This window comes from Rhinopithecus bieti, unplaced genomic scaffold, assembly GCF_001698545.2.
Source record: "Rhinopithecus bieti isolate Rb0 unplaced genomic scaffold, ASM169854v2 scaffold_65209, whole genome shotgun sequence".
Classification (NCBI taxonomy): Eukaryota; Metazoa; Chordata; class Mammalia; order Primates; family Cercopithecidae; genus Rhinopithecus; species Rhinopithecus bieti.
Window position 1 is genome coordinate 855,304 of NW_016826229.1, and position 27,489 is coordinate 882,792.

Consider the following 27,489-nt stretch of genomic DNA (forward strand, 5'->3'; position numbering starts at 1 on the left):
TTGCAAAAATGTAAAGAAAGAACATACTGATACTTAGAGATTACAGAATGTGCCTCAAAATTTTTAATCTATAACTCCAGATAAAGTAAAAAATAAAAGTTAAAAAACCAGAGAATTTGAGAGATTAATTAACATTCCAGGTAGTAAGCAGAGAGGCAGAAAGAGAGAGAGGGAGAGAAAGAAAAAAAAGAAAAAAACCCAAAGTTTCCTTTACATACTTAAAAGGTCAAAATCATAAGATACTCTTAAGAATTATGTGGAAAAGACTGACAATCATCACATTTTTTTGAACTTTCTTAAGTTCTGGGCTTAAAGTAGGAATGTAGTTCTGGCACTTACAATTGGCATATTTTAATTTCAACTTCTTAATGCTGTTTTCCATTGCTTTTAAAACAAAAAAAAATTTTGAATATTTCATGAGTTCTTTTCAAAGTGATTTTAAAAGCTTAGGAATGGGGATATAGAAACCAATGATTGGTATCTGTTATTTGGTAAACAAACCAAAGACATTAATAATGACTTTCTTCTAATTAATTGGCAAAATAAATCAGTTTTATAGGGAGAAAACTATGCCTTGTTCATTGCACATGAAATATGGCCAAAGCTGCTTCCCCTTTGACAGTTAAACTGGGTCAAATAAGTTTCCTTTTATTTTTCCAATTACTTCTTGCAAGCCCATACTCTTCTGTTCAGTTTTAATAACTGATTCACAACTTTACATAATGCTACATTCTGTAGACATTTTTTAGGATCTTAATTAGATTCTCTTTTGCACTTGTCTCCGTTTTCATCTCTCAATTTTAAAGTTATTTAATCTAATGTTTCCTGTGTTATTTAATCGTGATTTAATCAGGAGTTCTTGGCATTCAAGGACTCCTGAAAAGGAGAGAATTGGGATTGCATTAATGGAGATATTAAGGATTGGAGCAGGTATAATGTGAGCAAGAAGACAAGTACCATTCAGAATTAGTGACTGCAGTTAATTAGGAAGTGGGCAAGGTTAGAAACTGGTAGTCAGTGAACCTCATTTGTGTTTGCTTAGCATATGGAGTAATTTCGAACTGAATTTTCACACAAAATTTGCCCTCTCAACTCTCCTTTATAAATTAGGGAATCTGGCAACACAGCCTATTTCACACCAGTGGGCAGGCAGAAAACACAGTGGTCTGTACATAGGCATGGGTTCTTCATTCACCATGATGTCTATACCTGACCCCAAGCCCTCTTCAAGGGTTACTGCCATTAGGTTTATGGTTTCTTCTGAGCACTATGAATGGAAGGAACTGAAGAAAACTAATGTTCAACAAGAACAATGATAATGATGCTAGCTAACAATATTATATGGCATTTGCTATTTACCTGGCATTGTTCTAAGTGTTTTATATCTATAGACCCATTTAATCTTTACAGCAATATTTAAAGATAGAATGTGTGGTTATCCTCATTTTACAGATGAAGCACCTGAGGCCCAGGTAACTGAGAGACAAAAAGTGAACTTGCATGCATTCTCCTCCTTGGTGTTCTCTGGAAGGAAAGCACCTGTTTTATCTAGCTTGTTGGGAGACCTCACAGACTCCTCCCTTCGCTGACACCTGCTCCCAACAGTCCCAGCACTCCTCCTCTCACAAGGCTTGCCACTGGGCACAGAGCATCTGCTGCCTTCTCCATCACTTCTGCTTGCCCCAAATGCATTACTGACTCATTTGGTTTTGAGTTGACAATTATTAGTATCTTGGAAAAGAGTAGAGATGATTTCTGAGCTCCATAATGGAGAGGTAGAAGTTAGCATTATTCATACGTTTCCATTGATTGTTTTCTCATTTCTTTGAAGACATGTGGTCCTCTGTGGGCACAGCAGTGTGGGAATCAGTATTACACAACAGGTGTGTGTTCTGACATCAGTCCTGATTTTCAGCTCTCAGCCAGCTTCTCACCTGCAGCTCAGCGTAAGTTATTAATGTGCAGATGGTCTGAGCAATGCCTTATAGTTAAAAGAGGGGGAAAAGGTTATCAACTAGTGGCACCCAAACCCTCCTTAAGTCTCATTTTTATATGGCTGTGAAATGTGACTTACCTTTGGAAATCTGCTTCTTTCTCTTTTCCTGTGTAGCCTGCCCTTCCCTCATAGATGTTGTAGTTGTATGTGATGAATCAAACAGTATTTATCCTTGGGATGCAGTGAAGAATTTTTTGGAAAAATTTGTACAAGGCCTGGATATAGGCCCCACAAAGACACAGGTATGGACAGCAGAAATGCATAAACTAACTTATGACTTTCTTTCTGATAAAGAATTGTTAGATATAAAGTCTTAATTTTTATATTTGCCGGATCCCCATTTTAAATGCATTTAATGGTAAGTTTTGAAGTTAATTGAAACTTGTACTACATTGGGGTTGGGGGTTGTTCTACCTGTGGCTTTTCCCAATATTGGTCTTTTGACCTTAGAGTTCTATTTCTGACACAAGCATTAAAGATTAAAGGTATGGGATATAACTTTTTTTTTTTTTTTTTAAGACTGAGTCTTGTTCTTGTCATCCAGGCTGGAGTGCAATGGCACAATTTAGGCTCACTGCAACCTCCACCTCCTGGATTCAAGCAATTCTTTTGCCTCAGCCTCCTGAGTAGCTGGTATTACAGGCTCCTGCCACCACACCCAGCTAATTTTTGTATTTTTAGTGGAGACAGAATTTCACCATGTTGGCCAGGATGGTCTGGAACTCCTGACCTCAGGTAATCCACCCGCCTCTGCCTCCCAAAGTGCTGGGATTACAAGCATGAGAAGCATGAGCCACCACACCCGGCTGGGATATAACATTTTAATCTTCCTTTAGTTTCCTGTCTTTCCCCTCTAACCCATGCATTACATTTTAAAATTCAGTATGTATTTTATGTCCGTTTGGACTAATAATTAATTTCTTTTGTTTATTCCTTGCTGGTAAAATAAGTATTGAATTCCGAAATTTGTATAAATAAGTCACTAAGCCTAGTTCTACCATTTATGATAATGTTTTATAGTTATTTATCATATTCCAGTTTAGCTTGTCCTTTTGCCTACAGAAAAGGTCTTTTCAATAATTTTATATAGCTCTTTATATTTTAAGAAGTCTTTAATTTGCTTTTATGTCTTCTTGGAGTAGGCAACTAAAGCTCAATAGTATTATTTTAAAGTTCAATTTCCGGTTTTAGTGTTTTTTTTTTTTTTTTCCCCTTTCTGATTGACTGTGCCATTTCCTGAGCCATTCTGGTTGTAACAGTATACTGAACCAGTGTCAACCTGGACCAGTTCACCGTTACCAGTGTATGTTCGTGGATTACATCTGATACTCCAATGTCCAACATCTAATACAAATTGTTGATGTATTTTTCCCTAAATGCTTCCAGCTATCTTTAGTGAAATTTGCTTCTCTGCTTTCCTGTTCACTATCATGTTGTTATATGTTTTCCCCCATTGAAACTGCTTTTCAGTACCAAGAATATCTCAATACCCACAGAAGCCTTGGAAATTTCCCTGTGGGCATTTTCCAGGACATTCTGCTAAATAAAACTACATATAGCACTGGTTTCCAGAAAGCACTACTCTTATAGCCCCTTATAAGTTTTCATATGTATCTTCTTATTTCCTCTGTTTCTAAATGAGTTACCCTCATAATGTGACTAATTTTATTTAATAGCCTCCTATATAGAATTCACAGTCTTGCTCTTTTGTGTCTTCCTACCACAGTGCATCTGATTCCTCTCTAGAAGTGGTTTAACTCAGTCTCTTTTCTTACAGCCTAAATTTGACCTTCCTGTAAATCCTAATCTACCACATTTCTTTACATCTTTCTTCTTCTTTTTCACACAGAAGTCCTGGGGCTCTGTCATGGGATTACTATCATCTTCCTCTCATATTAGACTCTGAAATTCTCAGTTATTTTTTATTCTTTCCTCCCTCTCAAGTCTTACATCCCTAGAGAAAGGGGTCCAGGAATATTATATTTCTGACTATCTTCCCAGTGCCTAGCTTACTGTCCCCTTGGCAAAACGCAGCAGATGGAACTCAGAAATCCAGTCCTTGCTCCTTCCACCTCCTTACATACTGACCTGTATTTCAGAGAGCCTCTTACACTGATCCCTCATTGCCACTCCTGTTGTGGAAAGCCCATCTCCTAGGCTTAGAGGATGATCTCAATGTTTACAAACAAAGACATTAACAGAAGGGTGTGACCTTGTTGATCTCTAGGATTAGGGAATGCTCCCAAACATCTTGTTCAGAAATTCTTTCTTTCAGTGCTTTCAAATAAGATGCTTTCCAGTGGCATTTTCTCTGGAAGCCAGAAACTCCCTGCCCCACGTGCACATATAGCATCTTCTTCCCAGAGTTGCTGAAGTCCATAATAGAGGAAATCCAGCACAATAAAGAGACCTCAATTGACTACACTGATTAGGAGCACATTGGTTTTTGTTGTATTCAATTCTAATTATTTATTACATAGTTACTGTCCTCCAATGACATGTTACTCTTCATCTGTGATTGCTTATGGTTGTTTGTGAGCTTCTGTCCACTGGTAATTAGAATGTTTATTTAAATCAAGTTTAATCTTCCTGTTAAAAACAATGTTCTAATAGTCATCCATATTAAAATATTATAGGGTAGTATTAAAAACTACAAATATTACTCTTGGGAATCAAATTATATACTGTAGGACATCATCTTTCTTGGCAATAGTACTGCTGTTGTACACTGATGGCCTCTAACGAGAAGAAATTATTCCATTGAAAGAAAAGTAACTATCAAGAACAAAGTTGGAAGTGATGCCTTTAAGCTATTGGCCCATGTCTAAATGTACTTTTGATTTTCATTTTATTGGTTAAGTAGAAATTATTTATAATGTAATGACAGCCCATTAATAAATGTCTCCTCTTTTGAAGGTGGGGTTAATTCAGTATGCCAATAATCCAAGAGTTGTGTTTAACTTAAACACATATAAAACCAAAGAAGAAATGATTGTAGCAACATCCCAGACATCCCAATATGGTGGGGACCTCACAAACACATTTGGAGCAATTCAATATGCAAGGTAAGTTTTGGGGCTAATAGGCCAGTGTTTTCATAATGTAAAACATTATATTTATGTGATAAATAAGAAAAAGTAAGGAAAAGACAAAGAAAAATAATATACCTGGTACCTAACTTAAATCAGAACTAATAAAGAAAAAACATAAGAGCATTCTATGTCTTGAATACTTTGAGAAGGCAGTTGGGAAAGTTAAAAGTTTGATTTTAGGATATTTATAAGATATTACATGATTTTTATATGAATTTATATGAAATAAATGAAATGAGAAGACCTTAGATTAAAACAGTAGGAAATGGGGCAATCTGTCATAATTTGTTAAGATTCATCAGAGATCCAGACAAATTGAGCTCATGGACCACTTGGTGCAAATTAACAAAGGCCACAGAATCTAAACATATGAGTTTAAGTTTATTACACTTATTACAATCAGTGGGAAATATGAAATTATAACTATACAGCACTCTCTTGATTCTTATCTCAATTTCTCTATTTTCTCAGATCCACTGACCTTTGTCTTCACTCTATGCTTTAATATGTTTTTATTATACTTTAAGTTCTAGGGTACATGTGCAGAATGTACAGGTTCATTACATAGGTATACACATGTCATGGTGATTTGCTGCACCTATCAACCCGTCATCTACATTAGGTATTTCTCCTAATGCTATTCCTCTCATAGTCTCCCACCCTTCAACAGGCCCCGGAGTATGATGTTCCCCTCCCTGTGTTCTCATTGTTCAATATGTTCTCGTTGTTCAGCTCCCACTTATGAGTGAGAACATGCAGTATTTGGTTTTCTGTTCTTGTGTTTGTTTGCTGAGGTTTCCAGCTTCATCCATGTCCCTGCAAACTAGATACCATCACAAAAATGCTAAACACACTCCAGTTGTTAAACAAATTGATTAGAACAACAAGCTTGCCTTCCCTTAAACCTATTCTCACTCTTTGTCTTGTGCATTCCTTCTTTTCACCACCATAATTCTTTTTGAAAAAAGCAGCTCTATTCCCTCCCTCCATTTCCTTGAAACCTACAGTTCTGCCACTAAATAAGCATGACCCTGTTCATCCCCCAACCCCGTGGTCCCACCTCAAACCTCATCCTTTCTGGCTCCTCTGAACATATGATAATGATGAACATACTCTGCTATTCCTAACCAAGTTGCCATGACACCACACACTTCTCGAACTCCTGCCAAATTCTTCTGCCTCTTCACTAGCTCCTTTTCCTATTTTTCGTCACTAAACAGAGCCCTCTCTTCTTTACTGCCCTTCTCCTGTAGGAATTCTGTCCACTGTCATGGCATCAGCAGCAGCACTGTGTCGATTATCTCATTGCTATGTTGTCAGCCCTACACTTTCTTCCAAAACTTACACTGGCATCTAGCTGATGCTGAATATTTTTATTTGGAGTGTTCGCTCACTTACCAAATTCAATCCATCCCACACTGGCCTTATTCTTTTCCCCGCCACTCCTCATGAACTTGCCATTTTGATTTGTACCACTGTCTCTTGCCCAGTCATTCGAACTAAAACTTTGGTTTCCTTTATTCTTTCCACTCTTCCTTACATCACACATCTGGTCAGTGGCCACATCCCGTCATTTCTATTTCTGCATTTCCTATTTTATCTGTCTTCCTCTTCTGTGTGTGTATTTCAGTTGCAGCTTCCATCAACTGGTGACAATCCTAAATGTCTCAAAAGCGGATTCCCCACAAGAGAAGATATGATTGGTTTAGTTCATCATTACTGTCTCTATTCAGGGACAATAAAGGTTTTTTGGGCCAAGCCATCTCATAAGCTACTGGACAGTCAGCAGGTCAGCTGCCATTAGGTGCAGTGCCCTTCCTGATCTAGCAAACTGGACTAGAAGGACAAAGAAGTTGAGATGAAAAATGGCCTTCCTGGAGTTAGAAACTGCAATGGGCCCTGGTTTTCAGCAGGGAAGGTGGGAGTAGTATTTTTCCCTGTCTGGAGCCTGGGGCCCTGGTGAGCTTTGTTCTCCAGGACAATGGCCACTGTCCCTTAAGGAAGGACTTGCCTGGCTTTCATCATCTTTCAAAACTTTGGTTTTCTCTCTTGCACTTTTGTCTATCTCCCTCTTCCCACTGTTAGCTTATTTCCCAAGCTAACAGGATTTAGTCTACCCAGTGCTAGGAGAATCACCCAACTTTTTAGTCATCCCTCCTAGAATGTAATTGCCTCTATATTTCTTCTCTCTCTCTCTCCTCTTCTTTAAAACATTGAAGATAATCTGAAATTATTTCAGTAAATATTTCCATGTTTTCATTCACCTCATTTCATTCAATGCCTACAGTTGCAGTTTATTGTTTTAAGCACTGCCGGTAATTAAAACTAAATGAGACACAGTTTATGTCCTCAAAAACCTTAGAATCATACGTGAAATTTACAGTGTGTCATAAAGAGTATGTGACACTCAAAAGGATCTGATGTGAATAGTGTAATTCAAATTTGGCCGAAAATACAGAAGTTTTCTACGTTTCTATAGTCTACATTATAGAATACAAAAAAGATTTTAGGAAATAAAATGATATGCTCAGTTTTAAAGACAATGTATTTGATATTATCTCTTAAAATTTGAAATGTGTGTATCCTGTGCCCCAGTAATTTTACTGCTAAGATTTTATCCGATTTGAAAAAGTATGCCAAGATATATACACAGGGATATTTATCACAGCCTTACTTATAAAACTCAAAATGGCCTAAACACCCAATAATGGGGAACCAGTTAAATAAACCAGTCTTCCTTCATATGGTCCTCTAAATAAATATTATGCAGCCATTTAAAAAAATTAATGAGACCTTCATATATGTGCTGATATGGAAAGGTCTCCATCAGAGTGAAAAACAACTGTTTAGAATATGCCCTCATTTGATGCAAAGGCATAAGAATGATACAGTGGACTCTGGGGACTCAGGGGGAAATGGTGGGAAGGGGGTGAGGGATAAAAGACTACAAATTGGGTTCAGTGTATTCTGCTCAGGTGATGGGTGCAAATCTCATAAATCACCACTAAAGTCCTGATTTATGTGTAACCAAATACCACCTGTTCCCAAAAAACTTATGGAAATAAAACAATTTTTATAAAAGAATGTTCCTTCATTTGAGTAAAAGTTTAAGGGGTAGACTATGCTTGTACCTATATTACATCTAAATAAAACATTTTCTAGAAGGAAATGCAAGAAACTGATAATAGTGCTTACCTATGGAGAGGGGTTTAGTGTCACATTTGGTTTATACCTTTCCAAATACTCTGATTTTTTTTTTATTGTGGATATCTATTACTTTAAAAAAAAATAAGTATTGAAAAAGTAAACACAAGCCTAATGCATACAATTTATAACAGAAATATCTTTGCTCTATTGATTGGTACTGATTAATTCAACTTTCTTAGGAGAAAATAATTCTAAGGAATACTGGGATAAATACATGTACACATATACACACATATGCCCTGACATACAAGACACTTTTTAATGTCAAGAAAGACTTACATTTGTATATATTTCTCTGCAAGCTACAAATGGAACATTAAATATGTTGCCAGAGTTAATATGGAGTTACAATACATTCTGTTTAAAGAACTAGTTTCATGTTTCTATTTTAAACCAGAGGTTCTCATATTAACTTCGTATTTTGATAACAAGTCTTTAACTTTATCTGCCACAGAAAATATGCTTATTCAGCAGCTTCTGGTGGACGACGAAGTGCTACCAAAGTAATGGTAGTTGTAACTGATGGTGAATCACATGATGGTTCAATGTTGAAAGCTGTGATTGATCAATGCAACCATGACAATATACTGAGGTTTGGCATAGCAGTAAGTGGCTTTTCTTTTTATTTGTCTTGCAGCTATTGGGTAAATCTTCCTTTATAGCATCACTTCTCAAGGCTACACTTTCCCATTGGCTGTTCATAGTTGAATATAAAAGAAAGTTCTTACTCTATCTCTGCTTCTTGATAATTTTCAATCCTGTCTACTAAATAAAGGGTTATGGAAATGTTGCTTGATTTGCTTCTCCAGAAGGGCTATTGTGTTCAAAATAGACTGGAATGTACTCATAGGGAAAACGTACAGCAATAATGACTGTACATTCTCTTCCTCTATTTTCAAGGTTCTTGGGTACTTAAACAGAAATGCCCTTGATACTAAAAATTTAATAAAAGAAATAAAAGCAATCGCTAGTATTCCAACAGAAAGATACTTTTTCAATGTGTCTGATGAAGCAGCTCTACTAGAAAAGGCTGGGACATTAGGAGAACAAATTTTCAGCATTGAAGGTAAAAAAAAAAATCCTTTCAAGAATTTTCTTTCAAAATGTTTAAATAGTTGTTTATTATCACATATTTGCTTTATCAATGTTAACTTGTATACCTTGTATAAAAAGAGCTCCTACAATTAGTAAGAAAATGGATGAAAACATGAATAGTTTATAAGTGATAAAATACAAATGACTGATAAACATAAGAAAAGATTCCCAATTTACAAAGTATATTTCTAAATACTTTCAGTAAGTATTAAAAAATATAAATTAAACCAACATTATGTTTTGCCTGAAATGACAGAGAATAATAATGTTTAATCTTGGAGAGATTATCAGGAAGAAAAGAAGCTCATACACTGTTGATAGAATGATAAATTGTTATGACTTTTGGGGGATGATGTATTCATATCGATTAGAATCATAAATGGTTTTATCTTTTTACACTGTGTTATGTAAGTACTAAAATTCTTGAATTTGTTTACATTAAGCATATATATTTTATAAATTAGAAAGATAAATACAGCCAAATAACTTTTATAGTTCAGTTTTGAGGAAACATTTTATTTATAGGACCTAAAATAATTTACTTAGGTGGCCTTGGAAAATCTAGTTAGTGCAGAAAGATCACATGTTCAGGAGCTCACTGTGTGGGGAACTAGCACACACTTCACAGCGGGTTAAAATAAAAAAAAAACACACATGACCCAAATCCTAGTTCTTGATGGTTAACCCAAATAACTCTTTGCAATAAAGAACATATGTTATTGGAATCCTATGTATCAGGTACATCCTTAGAGTCTGGGTCTAAAGGTATTGCATACATTATTCATTCATATAGTCAAATCTTGATTTGATTATCCACTGGAATTACTCAAAAAGTTTTATTGCTTCTTCAGTGTCCCACGGTGCTTCAAAGTTGTTTAAATAACCATTTAAATCCAATGTGCCCTGAGATAACACAAAATCACTGGGCTATCCACACTGATAATTGTATTTGTTTGTAATGGAATGAATGAGAACAATTGCAATCTACAAGCTAGCTAGAAATGATTTTGAGCATTATCTGCTATTATGGACTTTGGGGAACATTATTCTATTTTATTAAAAATTATCTCTACTCATCCTGTGTAAATTATTTTATCTTCTAAATAAGACTACGTTGTACAGTACAGTTGGTCTTCTTTTCTGTGTTAAAGTGTCAGTCCAGTAATTTAGCTTCCTTTTTGTGGAGATTAGTGAAATGTAACCATTTTGATCATACTGTATGGAAAATAAGTACCAACTGGATCTTTTTTTTTTTTTTTTTTTTTTTTTTTTTTTTTTTTTTTTGAGACGGAGTCTTGCTCTGCCGCCCAAGCTGGAGTGCAGTGGCCGGATCTCAGCTCACTGCAAGCTCCAACCTCCCGGGTTTACGCCATTCTCCTGCCTCAGCCTCCCGAGTAGCTGAGACTTCAGGCGCCCGCCACCTCGCTCGGCTATTTTTTTGTATTTTTTAGTAGAGACGGGGTTTCACCGTGTTAGCCAGGATGGTCTCGATCTCCTGACCTTGTGATCTGCCCGTCTCGGCCTCCCAAAGTGCTGGGATTACAGGCTTGAGCCACTGCGCCCGGCCGCCAATTGGATCTTATAGTGTCAGTGACAGAGGCAAGCACATATACAGAACCAGAACAAACTTCCCAATTGGTAAAACTCCTACTCAGTCTTGAATTCTGATTCCTAATAGCTAACTCAATTATCTCCCAGCAGTCTTCACTACAGATCAATTGCCCAGCTATTCCACCTGCATCTGAGATATGTGTACATTATCAGTACCAATATTTCAAAGCTAAAATTTCAGTTAGTTTCTTAGTTAGTAATGATCAAATTTTAAAAAAATTATCATCTCAGTTTTCACCTTACCTTATACCCTTTGTTGAGTGTCCTTTGGTATCAAGAACGTCATGCATATTCTGCTAAATACATCAGTGTTCAATTAAGATTAATGCCAACTATGAACACTACCTTGGAAATATCGTTATTTCTATAACCTACTAGAACACTTTCTTAGTAATTTCTTCTTCCCAGAATACACAAGCTCTGTATTTTGGGGTGAGTGTTGGAACAGTGTGTGTTTGTGTTTGTAGGCGTGTATGTACATACATGTCTGCCTGTGTTTGAAAACTTGATTTAAAATTACTGACAGTAATAAAATTTTTTAAATTGAATGTTCCAGGTACTGTTCAAGGAGGAGACAACTTTCAGATGGAAATGTCACAAGTTGGATTCAGCGCAGATTACTCTCCTCAAAATGTGTGTATATCAGATAGCTTCAAGCCATGTTGTCATTTGGCATAACACTTCCAGACACAGTAACCTTATACATTAAGTGGGAAGACAGCCATCTAGGGATCAGCCCTTCTGATTCCTAGTCATGGTCATTTAGTTTCTTTGTGCTGCTGATTTACCTCTAAAATGTGAAGGTTAACAATGTCTTTCCCTTCCCTGTTTCACAGGGATCTTATATGGGGGAAAGCTGATAGTATACAAGAAAGTCTTTGAGTACTCCAGGGCACAGACAGTATATTAACTTAAGGTATTATTCCTGCAGGAATTGTCTTTGAATCAATTTTTAACTACTGGAAATGTTTGTTAAAAACATTCACTGTTGTCATCACTGTCATGGTCAAATTCTGAGTTGTCATAGTGTCTTTTCTAAGAGCAGATAGAAAAGAGTTGAAAAAATAAGGAGGTAGGAAAAATGTGACATGGGATTGGAGTACAACACTCTTTTCAGCTCGGGGAAGTTCATTTCTATCTCTCACAAACATCCACCTCCTGGGCCCCTGATTCTAATTTGAGTCAGGAGATGAGAGAGATAGTGAAAGGAGGGAAAAAAGAAAAAGAGAAAGAGATCCTGGGAAATATTTAAGGAACAATAGGAAGTCAGAGGATTTCAGGTCAGAGGACCAAGAACAGCTTGTTTTCTGTCTAGAATCAAAGGAGCTGACTTTTTCTCGATCATCAATCCTTAGATATACTCATAGAAGTTATGGATCTTTCCCTCAGAAAAAAATATAAATGAATCTATGCATGGAGAATTTTGCACACAGTCCCATGAGGTTTTTGTACATACCCTAAAGTCCTTTCATGCACCCCACATCCAGAGTCCCTCAATACTACAGTCATTCACATAACTTCATGGTCTCTTATCTTCAAAGTAGAACACATCTTTTCCTTACTTGCTATTTTTCATGGCTTGTATTTTTTAGTCCAACATCATATCTTTGGTATGTTCTAAGATGGAAGAATAAAAAATTTAAAATAGTGTATCTCATCCTCACCAAATCTGCCTTCTGTGATGATTTGTAGCTTTGACTGTTTAGATTGGGTTTCAAGTCAATTCAGAGTAGGCTTCCTCCTTTGCCCTCCTCACAGGGCTGACAAATGGTTATTTTCCTTCCAATAGATTGAATATCACAGCTATAGGTGCCTCTTGTAGCTGTGCTATTATCAAATAGATGGAATATGTGAATATACAGGAACATTTGAGAAGGGGTCAGGAAGAGAGAGGAAGAAAGCTGAAAATAGAGCAAGTCGGAAGAGGGCCTCCCAAGATGTGTCTGGGATAGCAGCAGCATCTCCGTCTCTCCTGTGTCAGTACTTCCTGTTTCTCAAGCATGTCTCATATCTGGCTGTGAGCTTTCCTTATAAATATGTGGAGTGAGAGGCCCACTTCTGACTCCTTTCTAAAGGTCATAAGGGTTTACCATTGGCAAATATATGCCTTTGAACGGGACATTTGAAAATGGCTATGTACCTGTCCTATACTATAGGTTATTACAAAGGTTTGTCTGTATAACGTGTCATACTAAATAAAGTTCAAAATAACACAGCCAATGGGAAGGCTTGTTCTCTAGCACAAATATATTAAGACAATTCAGAGATATATCAATATATGTTCATATATATTTCATCATTTTTAATAAATCTAAACAATTTATTTCAATGTTTTGCCTACCCTGAATTCTTATGCTTTAAAGATGGTTTGTTTAATGATCTGCATTTTTCAATTATTTTAGGATATTCTGATGCTGGGTGCAGTGGGAGCTTTTGGCTGGAGTGGGACCATTGTCCAGAAGACATCTCATGGCCATTTGATCTTTCCTAAACAGGCCTTTGACCAAATTCTGCAGGACAGAAATCACAGTTCATATTTAGGTAAGGCATAGTAATAATTGGCTCAGCAAACTTAAGTTCCTTTGCTTTAAACCAGCTCTTTGTTGAATCTCAGCGTGTGTTCAGCAAAACCCTTGAACTGTCTGTCATCTAATTGTCATATTTATTACACATATATATGTTGTCTCTGCCAGTCGGCCCTAAAGGCAGAACTACTTGTTGGAGTACTGTATTATACTCACTAGTTTCTTCTGACTGGTCAGGTGGTTGTAATTCCTGGAACATGATTGTGTTCCTCCAAAATGGAAATAGTTCCCAAAAGTAAATACAGTAAGTGATAGTCTTATATTATTTTAGAGCTCTTAGTCTTCTTGTTCTTATAATAAGCAGCTACTGATTTTGCAGACTTACTATGGGACAGTTCCTGAGCTGGCTAGTCTGTCTACATAAACATTTAAATCTTTCCAACCAGTCTTTCAGGGATGTTTTGCCTTTGAGAGATAGCAAGATTAACTTGTCTAAAGTTCAACAACCTAGTAAGTGGCAAATCCAGAATTCAAACCTCAGACTGTTTCCAAGACCTGTGTTCTTTCTACTGTGCAACACTACCTTTTAAATACATTTATTCATTCGTTCCAGAAATATTTGTTGAATACCAAGTTCACAGGTGGCCAATGAGGACAACCTGGAATCTAGAGGCAGTTTTATAGGTTGAAGTCCCATCTACACAGGGAAGTGCTTCAGGTCAAAGGACAGGAGTAATTCATCTTAGAAAAAGGAAGATATGTCCTCAGTGATGTATTCAGGAGCACGAGAAACTTTGCATCATATCTAACACAAAAGGATCTCTGGTCACCTTTACTAACTGATTTTAACCTTGTTTTGCTCAGATATTCAATGGTAATCACTCTGATGCTCCTTACCTTTTAGGTTACTCTGTGGCTGCAATTTCTACTGGAGAAAGCACCCACTTTGTTGCTGGTGCTCCTCGGGCAAATTACACCGGCCAGATAGTGCTGTACAGTGTGAATGAGAATGGCAATGTCACAGTTATTCAGGCTCACCGAGGTGACCAGGTAAATCTCACTGTTTAGCAGGTGAAATTAATTTTATGGGCAACTGGGCAGGTGGGGAGTTGGGTGAGCAGAAGTGGAAACCGACATGACCTGAGTGCCTACTCTGTGATTGGCTCTGTAATCTGAGTTTATTAGTGTATTCCTTAAATCGTCACAAAAATACCAAGAAGACAGCCCTCCCTTTTGACAACTGACTGGGAATTTAGCTAGCTTTCTAAGGTCACACAGTGTCCATGGATTGAGCTGTCATTAAAACTCAGTCCTTTCTGGACTCAGAGGTTGTCCTGTTTGATTACATCCTCTTCATGTTTTTGACTCCCTGGATTAATAAGGCGTGGACATTATTTAGTTGTGATGGCAGGCACCTAACCACTGCTTTGTAGGTAAGCACACACCAGAAACAAGGATTTGGAGAGGAAATAATCAGAAGAAGGGAGCAACATAACATTATAAAAACTGAACTTCTGCATCTGGACCTGTCAAAATGTCCTTTTAGTTTTGAAGATTCTAAAAGTAAAGCAATTATCTTCTCTGCCACTTTCAACTGATGGGTGACAGTTTGGTAGTTAGACCCTATGATGAATCCCAGTTATGGCCCACTACAGCAAAGATCTGTTGCTAGGGCAAAGGTCAGCTGATTGCTTCCTGTTTCCTTACTAAACAGTTTTGACCCAGGGGCTTGACACACATTTAAAATGAGCATCACTAATTCCTGACAACCAACAAAAAGTGGTTTCCTTCTTTGAGCTGGAGAAACAAAGATTTCTCTTCTCTTAGATTAAGTGTGATCCTGCTATTGCTATGGATTTTCTAGGAGTAAGAAGACCTGAGCTCTTGACTTCCATGACCATAAATTAGCTATGGTCACATACTTTTCTCTCTCTTTTGATATTTTAAAGAAGTTCCTTTTTAATTTAGAAAATAACAGTGATAGTGTTATGAAAGGAATCATTTCTTAGTCATTTCTAAATCCTTAAAAAGTGTTCACATAGGCATGCATTGAATGCTGTTGAATGAGATGAATGTTCAAAGTCTCAGCTTTTCTTATTTTAATTTATCTCCACCTAGTCCTCCTGTCCCAATCTATCCAGCAACTGTTTACCTGTCTCATATCATGCCTTGTACACTTACATCATCATATGTGCTTCACCACTTCCCTCCGCCTAGAAAACTCCATGTCCTTCTTACTTTGCAATTCAAATGATATTTTAACTTTCTAAGCCTTCCTGACTCTCCTGCTCTCTGATCACTCAGCATTTGGAACTTTCCTCTATTACAATTTATTTTACTATAGAAGCTTAATTATTTATTCTCCCTGCCTCTACCTCTCCTGCCTTTCACTACAACAGACCTCACATACCTATGAAAAGTTTGCCTTATAAGTATGCCTTTGACCCCCTGGCGTCAGAAACACCTGGAATGCTAATTTAAATTGCTGTGTTCTGGATCACATCCTAGACATTACATCAGAATCTCTAGAAATGGGTCTCAGGGATCTGTATTTCAAAGGCATTTTCTTGGAGATACTTGTGCACACTAAGATTTAAGAACCAGGTGTTAGATGGTGTTAGAACCTGCGGGAAGGGACTATGCTGTCTGTCTTCATATTCCTAGCACTTTGCAAATAGTAAACACTCAATTTTTGTGTATTGAATGAGCAAGTAAATGTTCAGTGTAATATTAGAAGTATGTGAATCGTAGGAATTCTAAGGTTAACATGTTTTATTGCTCCAGATAGGCTCCTATTTCGGTAGCGTGCTGTGTTCAGTTGATGTGGATAAAGACACCATTACAGATGTGCTCTTGGTAGGTGCACCAATGTACATGAATGACCTAAAGAAAGAGGAAGGAAGAGTCTACCTGTTTACTATCAAAAAGGTAAAAAAAAAAAAATCGTTAAACTAACAGTTTAATTTGCTTTAGTATTGACAATTTAACCTGCATTTGGAAAGAAAAATGTATTATTATTGCATGATAATTTGCACAGATAGTATGGATTACATTTCATCATTTTTGAGGATGTCCCCGTTAAGTTATGTTTTAAAAATTACATTAATGGGAAAAACTAGAGTTGAATGTATAGTGTACTGCCATTTTCCATGAGAGATCTTTGAATATATAGTCTCATGCAAATAAAGTCATTATAAGTGTACATTGTTTATTGAAATATGCATACACACAAACATTTGTGTATTTCTCTAGTATCACGTGTAATTTTTTCTATAAAGACAGAAATAACAGGGCAATGCTATCTTGTTATCAGTTGACAGTGAAAAACACAAGTTGTACCAGGCACATTGTAAATTCCATGTGATCCCAGATGCTTCCTACATTAGTTTGTCAGGAAGTGTCATTGCTTAGTGTAACATTTAGGCATGTGTCCAACTCTTGAAGTTTCAAGTCCTTCCACAAAAAAACACCATACATGAACAAGGAAAAGCATAATATTTCCAATTTGTAGACTGAACTCTCTAAATCCATGTATATAAATATAATTAACTCCTTGAAATAAAAAAAGAAAACCAAATTAAAGGCACAGATTGACACAGAAAATTATATGACAACAGAAGGGAAAGGATGGAAAAGAGAAGCTGATGTTAAAGTAGTAAATATTATGGTTAAGTGTTATGATATTTTGTCATACCTGATGTACTGATATTTATGTAAAAATTAACCTCTTAACAGAAGTAATTAATTAAAACAATTCTAAAGCATTTATACATATAAAGAAAGTATAATTGAGTATCCACAAAGGCTGGACCTATTTGCTTGTTTGAAAACTGACAAATCCCCATTCTTTAAATATTTCTTACTTGTGAGATATACCGAATTGTCATTAATTGTTGAAAATTAAAAGATCTTTTAATACCATGTCAAACTCAGTAACGATTTTTGTAAGATTATAATAAAGGAGAAAGAATCAACACTGACCCAGTTTCATGGTTGAGAAACATTGCTTTCTTGTGAAGTCATGAAATATTTCCATACTTTATTATGAAATCTAAGGAAAAAAACTGTGTTTTACAAGGAATTGTCTTTTCCTTCACACAGAATTATTTAGTGTTTTTAATAATGGAGATATTAATCTCATTTTTGACTTCCTGTACCATTATAATTATGTCACTATTTGGTCACTTTTACAGAAAGCCTAAATTAAAATATTGTGTTTTATTTTGTTCTGTGTCTGCTTTAATTTCATTCAAGATATTAGTAGTTTTCACCAGAAAAATTTTAAATCAAAAGGTTGGAAATAGGTGAAGATCGTATTATTGAGAGAAATATGAGACCAAGAAATTGATTCTGTTCAGCTACAGGAAAGAGAATTATCTCCTTTCACCTTGGTTTAGGAGCAGATATTTATGACCTTACTAAAATTCTTCTTTATAATTCTGATCATAAATAGTTCAGGTTTAAAATTCTATCCATTTTAACATTAAAAAATTAGTTTGGTCATCGATTGCTCTGAAATTTATTTTCTTTTTTATCATATGTTTTTCACCTTTTTAAATGGATGGGGTCTTGCTCTGTCACCCAGGCTGGAGTGCAGGGGTATGATCATAGCTCACTGCAGCCTCTAATTCCTGGGCTCAACCGATCCTCCCACTTCAGCCTCCTGAGAGCTAGGACTACAGGTGTGTGCCACCACTCCTGGTTAACCTTTTACAAAAATGTTTTGTAGAGACAGGGTCTCACTATTGCTTAAGTAGGTCTCAAATACCTGACTTCAAGTACTCCTTCTGCCTCAGCCTCTGGAATCTTTGGGATTACAGGCATGCGTCACCACACCCAGCTGCTCTGAATTTTAATTATACAAGTTGTAAGGTTTGCTTTAATCATCCTTTTGTTCCCCCTTTGCAAGGGCATTTTGAGTCAGCACCAATTTCTTGAAGGCCCCGAGGGCATTGAAAATGCTCGATTTGGTTCAGCAATTGCAGCTCTTTCAGACATCAACATGGATGGCTTTAACGATGTGATTGTTGGTTCACCACTAGAAAATCAGAATTCTGGAGCTGTATACATTTATAATGGTCATCAGGGCACTGTCCGCACGAAGTATTCCCAGGTAATCCAGGACCTGCCGTGACGTATTTATTTGTAGGTCTTACCATATTAGACGTAGAAAGCGTCATGTAAACCATGCAATCCATCCCTCTTATTTTCTAACTTCATTATTTCACTCAACAAATGTTAAATGAGCCTCCACTATGTGCCAAGCACTGTTCTAGACTCTGGGGATGCTATAAGAACAGGACAGACACAATTCTGATCTTTGTGTGCCTTATAGGATATTGGAGGAGACAAATGAAAAAAAAGAAATAGATAAGACCAAGTGTTCCAGATAGTAATAAAGAAAATTTTTTAAAAGCAAATGAAATTAAAATAGGAAATAAAATTTCAGAAATAAGAGTATGAGGTGGTTGAAGGGGTGACTAATGAGGCCTCACTGAGCAGTCAATTTTGAAGTAAGACCTGAGGGAAAAGAACTAGGAACGGAACCCTGTACCTGAACTTGCCTCAATTTGCTCCCAGCCCACTGATCTTTTCACTGGTTTATGATTTTTATTAAAGATGTATGCTGTCCCCTTGAAGAAAATGTGGCTGTAAGAGTGATACAGAGATCAGATAATAAGACGTGATTAAAAAACTAATCTTTAGAATTTGTAGAGAATGTTTATTCCAGATTGTGTTTACAATCTGGAAAATGACTACATAGAAAATATAATAATGAAATGCAGAGGCTGCCATTTTCTTGTTCAGCTGTTGTGTACCATAATTTCGTGTCAAACTTGGTCTTTTAGAAAATCTTGGGATCCGATGGAGCCTTTAGGAGCCATCTCCAGTACTTTGGGAGGTCCTTGGATGGCTATGGAGATTTAAATGGGGATTCCATCACCGATGTGTCCATTGGTGCCTTTGGACAAGTGGTTCAACTCTGGTAAGTCAAGAAGAGCCAGACACAAACTACAAATTACCTGCTAAGAAAGCAGAACATGTCTGTACTGATATTATAGAAATGCCACATGCATTCTATAAGACTATAGGAAATTGATGTATCATAGTTTGCTTAAAGGAATAAATGTGTTTTCCAAGTGCGAAAATAGATATATTTGCTCACCATTAGAAATACATTTTCTCCTCATATGGTGAGTAAAACAGTGCATAGAAAACATAAATTTCTGAAAATGGTATCCAGGCTATTTCTGAATGTTATCTTCCAATAAATAGCCTTATCTCAGCTTAGAGAAGGGAAGCCTCATGAGAGTGCATTCAGAATACTGAAAATTCAGACAGCACAAGTAAAGTGTAACTTCTATGTGACTAAAAGGTATATTTTAAAATTATTAGTCATAAACAATAAGCCATTATTTAGGTTTAGCTGACCTCTCATTGACTTCCATAGGAATTGAAGATTCAAGTGGAACAATATGAAGGTCATGTGATTCAAGGTCAAAAATAAATATATTGAACTGGCAAGGGAATAGAATCAGAAAGAAGTTGATTATTCAATCAAGAATCTCCATTCATTTGTCTCTGTCAAAAAATGTGCTTTAAAGTCCAAATATTTGAACAACAGAATAATATTCATTGATTTCTTTATTTCTGAGTTTAATGATACTATTTACAAATCTCACTTGTGCTTTTAAAGAATGAAGTGCATTATTTTATTGCAGAATGAAGCTTTTATGTGGAAAATAAAACTCAAGAATAATATTTAAGACATTAAAAAACAAGAAAATGTATTTACTGAACAAATCAGTTAAAATCATTTCAGAGTAGCGTTATCAAGATTACCTACATGTATCCCAGAACTTAAAGTATAATAAATAAATAAATAAATAAATAAATAAATAAATAATATGTTAAATGTGGATTGTGTCAGTGATGCAGTCACAAATTAAAAAAAAAAATTATGTCTGTCTGCCATCTTAGAGCCTTCAAATATAAACTACTGCTAATGTGCTTTAGAGAGAAAAATTCAGTAATGCTGGTACTGGGTCCTCTTTGATAAAGGATATAATACGTGTGCTCAGTAATAACGTCCATCCATCTGTTCCTCTTTATGTCTTTTAGGTCACAAAGTATTGCTGATATAGCTATAGAAGCTTCATTCACACCAGAAAAAATCACTTTGGTCAATAAGAATGCTCAGATAATTCTCAAACTCTGCTTCAGTGCAAAGTTCAGACCTACTAAGCAAAATAATCAAGTGGGTGCGTAGATCTGAAATAATCTGTATAGAAATTGATTGGCTTACAGAGTTTTAGTCCTGAATATAACATATTTGGTTTGTAGGCCAAGAGAAATAAAGGTCTTTAGTTACAGACACTTAAGTTTCCATACACTGGAGATGCCTGAGAATGGTTCATTAGTCATGGAAGGTTAGTTTAGATCTTCCTTCCACATCTCTGGAAGGTTCTGCTGCAAAAAGTTGTAATCTCTATGACATAACCAAGGGCCCTCCTGTTTCCATCTTTTGAGTTTCTCTTACCTCCACTTCTCTTACTTAAAACCTTAAAAACTTAAAACAGATTATGCTGAACTGTCACTCAGATGACTATATCATGTTGGTTATGTCATGATCTATATAGGACAGGTTCAGTAAAAGTATCAAGTATTTTTCCTGTTCTTGAGGAATTAATAAAAATGAAATAATGAAAGAGAACATGAAAAGCAATATATAACTTTTGCCCAGTGTTTTAAATGTTCTAAATAATACAGAGAAATGAATAAAAGTCAGAATTATGTCTCATCAGATGGGGAAGGGTGAGGAAATCATTGTGGGCAAGTGTCAGCAGGAATTGTTGTCTTTTCTCTTGGGCTGGCCAAGTTGTCTTTAAAGGCCTGGCAAAGGTTCTGCCTCCTCTTCGAAGCTTTTTCTAAGCACATTATCTCACCTTCATCTCTCCTGCCCCAGTTATCTCACCATGCTCAATACATAACTTGCAATTTAACACTTGGTTCAAAACTACCTTCTTTCATGAACCGCTGCTTCATGGGTCCCCATTCCCCTTCCATCAGAATTTGGCTTTAAACTTCAGAACCTGTAGCTCCTATAGGAATTCAGTTAAGTGACAAATACATTAACTTAAAACTGAAAATACAGAAGCAGTTTATTTGCCATTATTCATACCAAGATACAAATAAGGTGAGAACACAAAATTAGATTCAAATCTCAACGTGCTTTCCGTATTTTCCTACTTTTCATGTCCATTTGGAAGTTTTCCCTGCTGGTGTTCAAAGATTGACCTAATTTTGAGTGGCATATCTCACTTGACCTGCCTTGTAGCACATCTAACTGAGCACACATGATAGTTAAGTCAAACACCGTTGCTGTATAAACATTGTGGCTAGTCTGCCTAATAGATTAACTTGGGAAATATATTAGTTGGCAGAAACAGCGGGCTGGTCAGCTCTTCTGGCCCTGAAGCAAAGATGTGTCTCACGTTATCTTCCCTTTTTGACTATATTTCAACCCTTATAGCAATGCACACTCAAAAATTCTACTTTCAGAGAATTTCCTTTCCATCTACAGCCTGCTGAGGGTTTCTGGCCTTTCTTACTATTGGGCATCTTTCACTGTAAATCTTTTTTCCTGATGCCTTCAGGTCCACACAGACAAGCCAAGTGAAATGATTGTGAGCTCATTTGTCACTTCATTGCTTGGCAATATTAGTATGTAAGACATGAATCCCATCTTCACAACTGTGGAAAGTGAATTTATAAAGCATATGGTTTCTATCATTTATTGCATCAGGTGCACACTCCAGTTTAAGATTAATAACATAGCCTACAAAGCTATGTATCATTTTTACAAAGCTGCTTGAAAAAAGAAAAGGAAAAGCATTATAACGCGGACTAACTTTGTCCTAACTGCACTCACCTCCCTGCCATTGTTTTTCCTTTACATCATCTTCACAACTTATTTTTAGTTTATTTAATTCTTTAACATTTTATCTATCTTTGTTGGCATTGTTAAGTCACTAGAGCAAGAAAACTTGTACAACATATATGATAGATTTTTTTCAAGGTAACATGTAGAATTCATATTTTGGGAAGTCTATACAACCTTTAAAATATTGAAAATAATAAAGTAAGATAGAATAACCCCAAATAAGGCAGTAAGGCAGCTGATGCTGTGAATGGCACCAGATGTTCTCTCTCAGTTTTGGCCATACGGCCAGTGGACTTTAGTTGAAGGTAATAATTCTGATAGTTTAGACATTGGCTACTGACATCAGTTATTATCACATAATTTTTTTTCATGGGTTGGTATTAGGAAACAGAGGTTCAAAGAGGGTAAGTAAATTGCCCCAAGTCACAGAGCTCATAAACAGCAGAATTAGGATTCAAACCAAGTCTGCCTGATTGAGACTTTATTGCTGCAGTGTTGCATGTATTTCCCTATGTGAGCATCTAGAATAGGCCAGGCACTGTCCATGTTCCCTTAGAGTATCTCTGTTAATCTTCACAATAACAATTATTTCTTACAACTGGATAGAAGCAGAAAGACCATGAGTTCTTATTTCAAAAACACCCAACTTCTACTTCTGACTAGGTGCGTGAACTTAGGTGAATTATTTTACATCACTTATTCTAGTTCTTTATTTGAAAAATAAGATAATAAAATTCACTTTCCAGATTCATTGTAAAACTTGTATGGCATATATGAGAATGTGTCCGATTGCTGGTGCTCAGCAACTGTTCCTTTCCATTCTGTGTCTCCGCGTTATGAGTAATGAAGCCCGTGCTTGTGGGAGTGAGCAATTTGCCCAGGTTCATCACAGTAGGTTTCCTGGCGGCAAGTCTAGTTTTCTTTCCACTGCTCACAGCCACATTTCTCTGAATCACATTTCTTTGTATGCACAGTCACCTATGTCACATCAGAGCTAGAATGACAAATGGTATGTGGTGCTAGCTATGGTTCACAAGCCACCAATACGAAGAACTATTTCCATATTTTCTTGATGTAAGATACTTTGTCCAAGAAGACACAATAAAGCAGAGATGCTTTTTCCTATAAGTTGATTTGAAATAACATTTCTTTATGATTTTTTATCATAGCCATTGTATATAACATCACCCTTGATGCAGATGGATTTTCATCCAGAGTAACCTCCAGGGGGTTATTTAAAGAAAACAATGAAAGGTGCCTGCAGAAGAATATGGTAGTAAATCAAGCACAGAGTTGCCCTGAGCACATCATTTATATACAGGTGAGGCCTCAGGACCATCCCTTTTCATTTTATTTCTTCTTAAAGACAAATGAGTGGTAAAAGTCTAAAATGGAAGCTTATGAGTTAGAAAATGTTTGCCCTTATAATGAATGCCTTTCTTATGTAATTCCATAAATAAGAAGCATATTTACTTTATGCTAATACTTATGGTCACAATCTTATTATATAAGTCAGCAGCATCAGATTTCATTCGGAATTGCAATGGAAGGGCTAAAAATACAATTCTTAAAGAAATCATAGGTACAGTGTTTTCTTAAATGTTTAACAGAGAGAACTTTCCATTGGCAATAAATTTTATTTTGATAGTTTCCTATCAGAGAAAAATTTTATTTATTGTTCAGCTACTGAAAAATAAGTCCAATTGTGGTTTCTACTATTAGATTTCAGTTAACGTAGATGCAATATAGTAGATTATGAGATAACAATTATTTGTTCTAATTGTATGCTATAATTACTGTATTTAACATGGATTTTGAAAATTTTCCAAGTAAGAAAAATGCTTTTCAGGAGAAAACTTCCAACCAGAAATTTATTTTATAAATGATGTGAATATTTCCACCTTGGAAACCACATAATGGCATTTGAAAGGATAATTTACTCAGGAAACCACTTTTTTAAAAAGGATATTTAAGTACTTTCTTAGAATATGGTTCTCAGAATTTAAGGAGCAAAGGAACTGCCAGGGAAACTTTTGGGAAATGTATATTCTGGGTTCTTACCATCAGAAATCTAGGTTTGAAGGCCCAAGGAATATGCAGGTCTAAGGAGCACCGCAAATATTTCTTATGTAAATGGATGGTACAGAGAGATCTTACTTCAAGAAATGCTAAGTGTAAACACTAGAAAAACATAAAGTTGACGGTTAGATGAATTAAAATCAGTTGAGTTGTTTAGTTAATTTTTCAGTTTGAAAGTTTCTTGTTTGTGAAGAAACTTTGGACTTTTTTGTTGTTAAGGTGACAATTTTATAGATTCTTTAAAGGAAAAAATCTTTTTTCCCTTCTCTCCCATCCTGTGCTAAGTGGTAGATCAGATTATACTCGTAATCCCTAGTGAAGAAATGGAGACAGCCAAGCTGTTTTTCTTTAAAGTAAAAAAAAAAAACCTCTTTCTCTATTTGATATCAATGCCAGTTAAAGTACATCCTACTTGCTAAGCCCATAGCCAGCCAAGGAAACATCTCCTCATAGTCCAGAGCTGTCATGGTAGACAGGCCCCCAGAAGGAGAAAGTCTTTCTGGGAGGACTTCTGGGAGGCCCCCAAGAGTTAAGAGTAAGTCCTGCCTGTGAATGGACTAAAGAATACCAAGATACCGCTTCTGAGGAAAAGGCAAATTCAAATGTTAGGGTTTCACTTGTATAGACATAGTGCTTTCTTGACAAGAACTGATGAGCTTCATTAACTAAGAATCCCTGCTTCAAATTCTTACTAGACCCAAGTCTCCTTTGGTTTCTTAGTAGAAGAGAGGCTAAAAGCAGAATTAGGTTGGAAGAAAAGAAGTGAGAGTCTTGATTATTCAAAACAAAGATATTCTACATAATTGAGAGCTGACTGTGCTCTTAATTGTAAACACATTTGTAATCGTTTTCTTGTTTTAATGCTGCTATGCCCTAATAAACTGACTCTGTCTCTCCCTGTATGTTTGTGTGTGTGTATGTTTAGGAGCCCTCTGATGTTGTCAACTCTTTGGATTTGCGTGTGGACATCAGTCTGGAAAACCCTGGCACTAGCCCTGCCCTTGAAGCCTATTCTGAGACTACCAAGGTCTTCAGTGTAAGTGCAACTTACACTTCCTGGATTTAGACTGGCAAACAAAGTTTCACAGTCACTACAATAGTGTCTGAAGGATACTTAGGATGCAGCCTGTAAATTCTTAATTTTCTAAATGAAATACAATTATATTTGCGTAAAGTTCACTAACACTTAAGTTCCATGACAGCAGGGATTTTTGGTTTTCTTGTTCACTGCTGTATTTCCAGTCCCTAGACCTGGGCCTGGCCCATTATATATGTTCAACACATATTTGTTGAAGAAATAAATAAAAATAAAGTAAATGCCTTGTGCTCACCACTCAAAAAATATTACCAATACATATGAAGCTCTGTGTATAGCTGTCCCCGCCATAGACACTTTCATCTAGCTCCCCCTGCACAAATGATTATCTTGAATTTTGTGTTTATTAATGCTTTTCTTTATTATTTTGTTAAACATTTATATATTCCTAGAACATTGTTTGGTTTTATACTTTATGTAAATAGAATAATACTGTATGTATTCTTCTATAATTTGCTTTTTCAACCCAAGAGCAAATGTATGGATCTTTTTTTCCTTTTTTGTAGATTCCTTTCCACAAAGACTGTGGTGAGGATGGACTTTGCATTGCTGATCTAGTTCTAGATGTCCAACAAATACCAGCTGCTCAGTAAGTTTTACTTTAAAGCTCATTGTAAAATGTAGAAATAAAAGACACACTAGATTACTTTATTCAAGTGAATGTTTATAGAGTTTTTCTACAAAAGAAACATTCATAACTAATAAAGACCTTTAAAAACTAAATTTCAATGTCTACCATACACATAAGAGTAAATTAATAAGAAATATAAAATTATCTGTATTTAAATGGTTCCATTCCCTCTAATATAATAGCAACAAAGAACAAAATCCAAATGCATTTACTTATTTGTTGTCAGTATCATTTTAATGCAAAGATAGTTTATTACAAAGCAATTTTCTCAGTATTCTAAGTAAGTCTAAAGAGTTTAGTTTTTTAATGAGTGAGATTTTAAAATACTGGCCTTTTTATTTAACAGTAATGGCTTCCTCCCTCCTTTTTGCTTTTAACAGAGAACAACCCTTTACTGTCAGCAACCAAAACAAAAGGTTAACATTTTCAGTAACACTGAAAAACAAAAGGGAAAGTGCATACAACACTGGAATTGTTGTTGATTTTTCAGAAAACTTGTTTTTTGCATCATTCTCCCTGCCGGTATGTGATTAGACCCTGCGCTTACTTCCACTATGCTTCCTACTTATCGATCACTGTCTTCTCTATGTCCTCTGAGTTGTTTAAAGAAGCACCTTAACCCTCAGCATGATCAGTCAGAACTTTGTGGCTTCCGACTAGTTAAACGCATGAGAACATAGTCTGGCTCTATATCTAGATTCTGCTTGACAACTCGGGTCAGTTTTTCCCTTATCCTGAGACTTGGCAGCAGTAGCCAGACACTCCCATAACTCTTCTTGAGCCATCAGTGTGATGAGGCTGCTGCATTCTGCACAGATGCGGTGCACTTGCTCTGAGATATTTGAGTCCCAAAGCTCAGCCTGAGCTTTGCAACTACGGTTGCTGCTGCTGCCAAGATGATGCACACCAGCAAAGCCAGCTAATCACATTGACTTGATCGTTATACCAGGAACACACTTGACCGTGAGTGCTCCCTGGTCCCTCCCCTACCACCAAGTGATGAAGAAAAAAGGGAGAGAAGGAAAAGCTGAGATTTTCCAAATGAACTACTTGATTAAAGGATTAAACAATGATTTCATTTAATTTAAAGTTAATGTGATCTTAATAGGCTTAGAGTTCTAAACCTAACCTGACCTTGCTGTTTAAACATCCTGTGCCAAGTGGCAACTATTTCTTTTAAAGGGGGGGAACAAACCTGAAGAAAACTAAGAAA

The 27,489-nt window shown here is 36.2% G+C and overlaps 1 protein-coding gene across 1 annotated transcript in view; it reads left to right on the forward strand.

The window, feature by feature from the left end:
* Positions 1–27,489, forward strand: part of ITGA2 (integrin subunit alpha 2) — a 111,238-nt gene that overhangs the window by 66,919 nt on the left and 16,830 nt on the right. Inside the window, exons 5-20 of the mRNA XM_017863362.1 lie at positions 1,832–1,946; positions 2,111–2,238; positions 4,913–5,061; positions 8,750–8,900; positions 9,196–9,361; positions 11,558–11,634; positions 13,404–13,542; positions 14,431–14,576; positions 16,311–16,454; positions 18,436–18,639; positions 19,376–19,512; positions 20,649–20,788; positions 23,640–23,791; positions 25,475–25,585; positions 26,152–26,234; positions 26,657–26,798. Of these exons, the coding sequence (XP_017718851.1) occupies positions 1,832–1,946; positions 2,111–2,238; positions 4,913–5,061; positions 8,750–8,900; positions 9,196–9,361; positions 11,558–11,634; positions 13,404–13,542; positions 14,431–14,576; positions 16,311–16,454; positions 18,436–18,639; positions 19,376–19,512; positions 20,649–20,788; positions 23,640–23,791; positions 25,475–25,585; positions 26,152–26,234; positions 26,657–26,798 (2,184 nt within the window). The remainder of the gene's footprint in view (positions 1–1,831; positions 1,947–2,110; positions 2,239–4,912; positions 5,062–8,749; positions 8,901–9,195; positions 9,362–11,557; positions 11,635–13,403; positions 13,543–14,430; positions 14,577–16,310; positions 16,455–18,435; positions 18,640–19,375; positions 19,513–20,648; positions 20,789–23,639; positions 23,792–25,474; positions 25,586–26,151; positions 26,235–26,656; positions 26,799–27,489) is intronic.